The sequence below is a fragment of the Herpailurus yagouaroundi genome, unplaced genomic scaffold, assembly GCF_014898765.1.
Source record: "Herpailurus yagouaroundi ecotype Mexico unplaced genomic scaffold, PumYag 164, whole genome shotgun sequence".
Lineage (NCBI taxonomy): Eukaryota > Metazoa > Chordata > Mammalia > Carnivora > Felidae > Herpailurus > Herpailurus yagouaroundi.
This window is the reverse complement of record NW_024412405.1, coordinates 17,774,355-17,781,961: the sequence shown is the minus strand read 5'-3', so window position 1 is coordinate 17,781,961 and position 7,607 is coordinate 17,774,355. Positions and strand designations below refer to the sequence as shown.

The 7,607-nt window shown below is 45.9% G+C and overlaps 1 protein-coding gene across 2 annotated transcripts in view; it reads left to right on the top strand.

The window, feature by feature from the left end:
• The first annotated feature begins 273 nt into the window (after positions 1-273).
• The window catches only part of GPC6 (glypican 6), a 1,123,065-nt gene continuing 1,115,731 nt past the window's right edge, over positions 274-7,607 (top strand). For both annotated transcript variants that reach the window (XM_040487422.1, XM_040487423.1), the window contains exon 1: positions 274-433. In XM_040487422.1, the coding sequence (XP_040343356.1) occupies positions 274-433 (160 nt within the window). The remainder of the gene's footprint in view (positions 434-7,607) is intronic.

Genomic DNA, 7,607 nt, shown 5'->3' with positions numbered 1-7,607 from the left:
GACTGCACCGTTTTCGATCTGGGGGGCTAGAGGAGCAAAGCGGCTGTTTTCCCAGCCAGCCCTGGTTGGCTTGCCATCCTCCATCTGGCTTATAAAAGTTTGCTGAGCGCAGTCCAGAGGGCTGCGCGGCTCGTCCCCTCGGCCGGCGGAAGGGGGTGACGCTGGGCAGCGGCGAGGAGCGCGCCGCTGGCTCTGGCGGGCTTTCGGCTCGAGGGGCAAGGTGAAGAGCGCACGGGCCCTGGGGTTTACCGAGCTGGATTTGCACGTCGCACCATGCCTTCCTGGATCGGGGCTGTGATTCTTCCCCTCTCCGGGCTGCTGCTGTCCCTCCCGGCCAGGGCGGAGGTGAAGGCTCGGAGCTGCGGCGAGGTCCGCCAGGCGTACGGTGCCAAGGGATTCAGCCTGGCGGACATCCCCTACCAGGAGATCGCAGGTAAGCGCGGGCGCGCGGCCCGGCAGGCTGCAGCCTTCGGCGACCGCACGTCCCCCCGGGCCGCCCGGCGCCCTCCTCCTTCCCCCTGTTGCTGAGTTGTTGGTGTTCACTTTCCGGCAGGGCTCTCCCGGACGCCCTGCCTCCGCGCCGGGCGGCGGATGCTCCGGCGGCTGTTCCCGCGGGGAAGGTGTGCGTCTCGGCTGCCTCATTGTGTGCACACGCGGGAGCGCCCTCTTTCCCTCCCGCCCGCTCTCCCTCCGCTCCGGCGCCCGTGCGCCCCCTTCGCGGCGGGCTCCGGCCGAGCGGGCCTGGGAGCCCGGGACGCCCGGGGGCGGCCGCGGCGCGAGGGCAGGTCGCCGAGCGGGGCGCCCACCCCGCGCCTCTCGCTCAGGCAAACTTGGAAGAACTGCGGCCGCAGTTTGCCCAGCGCCACAGTCTGAGTGGCGCCTTCCCCACTCCCGCCCTCGCGCCGGCGGGGGCGGTGGAGAGTCGCGGAGGGCTCCCCTCGCCGCTCGCTCCGCTCACCGGATCCTTCCGGGAGGCAGAGCGCACGGCGCCCGGGGCCGGGGGGCGGGCGAGGCGGAGGGACCCCACTGGGGGACCCGGCCTCCGCACGTCGGCAGTTCCGGGCCGGTTTGGGGAGTTCTCGGGCTGCCGGTTTCGGGCTTGGGGCGGGCTTTTGCGTTACGGGTCCTCAGTGCTTTCCAGATTGCGGTTGGTCACTAGTGGTTCGGGGGACACCCCCGGCGCGGCGGCCGGACGCGAGCGCGGTCTCGGCCGCCCGCCTGTTCTCAGAAGCCGCGCCAACTTAGGCGGGTGGCTCGCCGGTGGGTTTGTCCCAGGGTCCGCGGGCCCTGGGTGGCCCGCCGGCCGGGCCACTAGCATTCCTGCACCGGGAGCCCCCACCCCCTATCTCGGCGCCGGCGTGTGCGGAGCACTCGGTCTCCCAACAACTTGTGCAGCAGCCCGAGTGCGTGTTTTCCGGCTCTTAGCTCCAACCGACTCGGAGCTTCTCCGGGGCTCTGTGAATGAAACGTGTCGGGGAGAGATAATCCTGTGGCTGCGAGGCAGCACAGCTGAGGGAGGCTGAGAGAGGCCGGGAGATGCTGTGAGGGCGCGGGCCGCTCACACCCGGCGGTTGAAGTCCTCAGTGACCTCGGATGGTCAAATCAAAACGCCAAATCTCCACCAGCGTCCCTGCATGTTGCCAAAGAGCTGGTCGATGAGGGCAAAGCTCTTTGCAGAGATCTTAAAACATCCCCGTTTCTATACGTAATGGAATTGGTATTTTATTACGGTTGATCTGCACACCCTGCAAGGGAAGGTTTGTACTTTTACCGAAATGAACACATTTATATAAATTGAAGCATGGGGGGTGTGTGGAGATAGCCCATACACACGCCAACAGCGCCGAGCATTATGTACCGGGAGCCTTTTTCAATTCTGAGCCAGACCGTAGCCAGCCTCTGGTGAGTCGGAGGCGGAACCTGTGGTGAATTATAAGTCCACTCTTCTATCCCTGTCACTTCTTCTCCCTTTTCCAGAACTCCTTAATTTGTTAATCAGTGAATGGAGAGCGACTGCCCCCACAGCTCCTTAAGTTTCTTAACTCTCCTTCCCCTTTGTCTACTGTTATTTCATTCTTTTTAATTAATTGATAAGGATCAGCTTTGCTTTTTTCTCCTCCCCAAATCTCAGGGAATTCAACTTTTAAAAGGTTTTATAGCGTGGCTCACTTCTTCGAGGAACTTTTTCTCCTCTAATCTGGGCTTTTTCAAAGTGTATCTTTTAAACACACAGATATTTCCCAGCATGATTTCAGATATGATATCTCAGAGAAGAAAATAGTTCAGTATTTTTAAATTGTTTCGGTATTCTTTAGTGGATTATGGGACTTTCAGGGGACTGCACTTCATCCTTGGCATGACGCAAAGCTCCTTAATATCAAAGTGAAGGTTTTCAGTGTAAATAGTTTCTGTACTCCCCATTTACTTTCCTGAGAACATTTCCAGTGGTTAAAATAAGTCCTTCAGGAGATTTTTTTAACTACAGGGCTTTTTGTTTTTTTCTTCCCCCTCCACCTCCTGACAATTACAGTGCTCACTAATTAGCTATTAAATTCTGAAACGTGCACTTTTGTTAAACTCACTTTCTAGGACTAAAGGGTACTGTTGACTTTGCCCTAACCCTGATGTGCTTTGATGCTGGTAGAAATGGTCAAGATAGAGGTCACTGTGGGGTCAGAGGCACATGTGATAGGAAAACACATGAATTAAAAGATAATTGTGTGTGTGTGTGTATATGTATGTATGTGTGTGTATATATATTCACATATATATTCAACATGAATTACTCAATGCTACATGTTGTTGGAATAACCATGGAGGAAATATGTCCCATTATTAAAGAAAAACACTCTTTGGCTCTTCCCTAGTTCTGATACTATTTACATTTCATTATCTAGTGTATGGTGGTTATCCTTTCTTTTAACTCCCTTTTCATCCTTTGCCTTGCTTGGACTTTTAAGGGTTTGCCTGAGAAATGGCATATGCCATTAGTCTGCCAGGGAACATGAATTTAAAGGAACTGCTGTTCATAATTTAGATTCATGAGGGCTGTTTCTAATTGAAAGATATTTGCAGGTAGTTTGCCTGGTAAAATAACTGAGAAGTAATAAGGACATTATGCTTCATCATGACATTATTAAAGTTTTACTCAGAACTCACAATTGTGAAATAGTGTTGCCCTTTTCTATTCTAGGATAAAAGGGTGTTCTTCAAACTCAATAGATGAGGGGCTGTGATGGGTAATATATAAAGTTATACTCTCAGAGAGTGCGTGGGAGGCCTTTAAGGGCCAGTTTGCACCATCAATCTTCACTCAGTGCTGATTTTAAGCCATCCCAGGCAGATCAGATAGACTATCTGTCCTGTTTGAAAGACCTCCAAAGGGGAAGATTCGCGAGCCCCTCTCAAGCATCCATTCTGATACTTCGTAATTCTTGTGGTATCGAAATATTTCCACATAACCAGCCCAAAGTCTTCCCAGTGTGCTTGCTTATTTTCTCCTGTTCTGTCTTCTGGGAAGGGATTGAGCAGTGAGTGGGTCAAGTTCTTTGTTAGGAGTGTTGTTTTGATCAAAGGTAGATATGAAACATTCCAGTCTTTCTTTGAGCGTCCATAATGTTCCAGCCCGACTCCTCTTGATGGCTCTAAACTCCTAAAAGAACTCAAGAACTGAAAAGAACATCTGCTTCAAAGACCAGGCAATTCAGGGAATGCTGTTTTATGCTTACTGGGCCACTATCTTATGTCTTGAGCCTTCTTGGAGTCGTTAATTATAACCCCTCGGAGCTGACTAGTGGTGACTTATTGGCCTACATGTCTACTTTTTCCATTAGTTATCTAATGCAGTCATATTTAACAATCCCTCATGTAGAAATTACTATGTGCCCAGCCCCTGTTTAAATATTACCTGCTCCTAAAAACATTAAACATTGCCTTATTGACTCCTTTTGGTAATTTTGTAGATATCATCATTATCCCCATTTTATAGATGGAAGGACTGAGCAACACAGAAACTTAAATAATTAACTTGCCCAAGAATGACTCCGCTAGAAAGCGGTGAGGCTAGAGTTGCAACCCAGGCCATCAGTCTCCAGGTACTGGAGTCATAGACTTAATCCTGCCCACTGCCATTCCGCATTTGTTGATCGAATGTGTGCAAAATCAGTTCTTTCCTCACCAATAGGTATATATAGCCTGGTGTTACCAGTCACCAGGTGTATTGCCTTATAGTTCATGCTGAATAGTTTCCTGTTTACTTGCAACATCAACAATTTTTCAAAATCACTTTGAATTTGAATTTTATGTCCTCGGGAATTGGCCATGCTACCATCACTAAATTGTATGTGTGTGTACGCATTTCCCTGATTTTTTAATTGTATCTATGTAGTTACATAAAAGGTGGAAACTAAAGCACGTGTGTTGGTATTTTTCATCATTCTGGACCTAGCGGAATATTGGGTTAGTGCAACAAAGTTTGCTGTAGGAAGGTATCATAGGGTAGCGGGAGGAGGGAAGCTTATCTCCACTGATGAGGAAAGAAGTAACGTTTTCTCAGTATTTTGTCCCTTTTTGTGTCGCAGGTGTTTGGAGAGTTGGGCTGCAGGTGGATAATAAAGAAAGCTTTAAACTTTTTCCCATCTCTTTAATATGAATTAATCTCAATACTCTAAAAATCTATTTCAAAATCAAATTAAGAAAGAATATTCTCTTGTATTCTGCTGATGTACTAGTGACTTTTTTAAGTTCTTTATTGTCAAATTTCAGAATATGTAATGCTTCATGTCACCTGGTCTTTGTACAACAGTCCTTTCCTTTCTCTGCTGGGTTTCTCAGGGAACCTGTCCTCCCTCCCTCTGCACCTCCCCCCCCCGCCCCCCAACTAACTTAATACATTTGCCATTGCTACCTTTTTTTTCCAATTTGCATGTAGATATCGTATTAACATAAACAGAAAAAAAGTGTTTGGCAACTCTTACTCTTTTACACACACATTAAATACCCTAGTTTGAAATAAATTATTTAATTTCCACTTAACTGCCTGCTTCATAGATTTCTGATTTCTTTGCCCTCTCTGTAGTTAGCTGTCTTTAAAATTCTTTCGAAGAACAGTGTGAGAGGTCTGAGTTAGCTGAACTTCAGATGTATTTTGTGTTTTGTTTTTTTATGATTTGCCAAGTCACTAGATTTCTAAAAGAATCGCATTAATTCCAGGTATCAAGGCATTCTAAACTCTGGGCTATTAGGCGTGCCACTTGTTAAACTCTTGATTTGGGAATTAATTTTAGAATGATCCTTGCAAACAGTTATCTTAGCTGATTTAATTAGAGGATAATATGTCATCATTGAGAACAAGAGTTCATTTGAGTTGACTGATACACTTTTTTACATAAAACTCACATCTTTAACTGTACCACATGGTTAATAGCTTGTGAGTAGAAATGTAGGCCGCTATCAAAAGTGATTTAAAATATACAGCACTATGTCCTTTAAAGTATTATAGTATAAACATTGCATTGTAATTTATGTAAGAGTGTGACTAATGTTCTTTTATGATTATGGGTGAGTTTTATGAACACTTACAAAATACAAAATTGAGTCCTTTTAAACCAAAGTGACCTACAATTCAGTCACTACATTTGTACAGAAATATGAGTTTAGGATAGAAATTGTAGGAAGGGAAATGTTGATAAAATAATTTATTAGCTTAGTCTTAGCTTACATTTTAAGCCTGCAAAAGACTTTCTTCCCCCTTAATTCACATCTCTCAAAAGACTTCTGGCAAGGCCAGCTGTCTTGACAGTATAAACAGAATACTGAATATTTTTATATTCATATGCTTGTATATGTCTTTGCAGACCAAATTCTGCTCTACTAAATTCTTGGTGCTTATATACATCTTCGCAGACCAAATTCTGCTCTACTAAATTCTTGGTGCTTATATATGTCTTTGCAGACCAAATTCTGCGCTACTAAATTCTTTAGCTGACATGTAATTCGACTTTGCATAGTTTCATAGATTTCTTCAGTATTATTCAATTTTCAGTTATTTACATGATACTGTTTGAAAGTGTAATGGACTCCCTGGGATGGCATATTTGTAAATAAATGGTTTCATAGCAGTAAGTCTTGGTAAAGATTTAAAATTTCTAGTAGTCCTGAATGGCAGTATTTAAGAGCTTTTAATAACCTCGGTTGAAAAATATTTTTTAAATGAATGCACCAGTTAGTAACAAAGAAAAATAGAAATCGGATTCCACATTTACACGTTATCCAGGTTGTCGATTTATTTTTATAACTCATTCTGTATGTTCTTTAGGCATTTCTTTTCCCCTCATCCAGTGAATATTTTTTGTATGCCTACTATGTGTAATTCACTGGGCCAGGCGCTGTATATAGGGCCACAGGGGATTTTAATCGCAGCAGGGAAATGGAAATTAAGGGACCACTCACAATCAAGGGCTGAGATACCGGCACTGTGACACAGTATTTAATCGGAGCATCTGATCTAATCGTGGGGTTAGGGAATGCCTTCTTGAGGAAGAGCAGTGGGCAGTGGGCTCAGGAGGACTTAGTACCTGTGTGGTTAGAAGACACTGAAAGCATGAGAGGAGTTTGGAAGCTGGAGAAAACAGCCTGTGAATAGAAAGGGTGTGAGAGAGACCAGAGAGCCTGTGGGCCAGGTTAATGACTTGTATACAGTGTTCAAAGATGGCCCATGCAGCGTGACCCTATGGTTTACTTTTTCATCGCAGATACGGACCATTGGCTCTAAAAGCTGTGGGTGCTTAAGTCAAGTTTTTATGCATCTGGTTGTCTTAAACACAGCCCAAAGAAATTGAGTTTTAACCAGTTAGAGCCTGCCTGTTTTGTGTATCCTGCAAAGCTGCGTAACACTGCCTGCTAGCCATTTATAGGATGAACCTGGGGCCTAAAAGAAACCAAAACAAACAAAACAAAACAACAACCGAAAATCCAAGCTGCTGCCCTCTCCACTCTAAGGCTGAACAACATTGCCTAGATACTTAATCCCCTTTCCCTCTCCAGGAGTTCCTGAGCCTTCTCCCCTTCTGGTAGTGGCTACCCTCTGTTATGTCTACAAGGCTTCAAGCTATGAGGGACTTCCCCTCTCAGGCAGCTTGTCAAAGTGCAACCCAAATAAAGCTCTCTGTGTCTGGCTGCCACCTCATGGTCCTGTCTCTTTCCTTAATCAGCCCTGAAATCCTGGAGCTCACAGCGCTGACCTTGGCCTTCAGCCTAGGGCAGTGAGAAGCTATTGAAGAAGTGTTTCAATCAGGATTGGACTTGATTTGAAATGTTACCTTGGTCTCTCTCTAGAGATGGCTTGCAGGGGAGGAAAAGCAGATACAGGAAGAGGAGGAGATGTTAGCTTGAACTAGAGCAGTGCCTGGAAATGGAATGAAGTAGAAAGACTCAAGAAATATTTAGAAGCTGAGTGAAGTAAGTCAGATTGAGAAAGATAGATACCATGTGGTGTCACTTATATAGAATCTAAAAAAACGAACGAACAAAACAGAAACCAGATTCTTAGATGCAGAAAACAGATTGGTAGTGGCCACAGGGGAGGAGGGGCAGGGGGCAAGACGGTT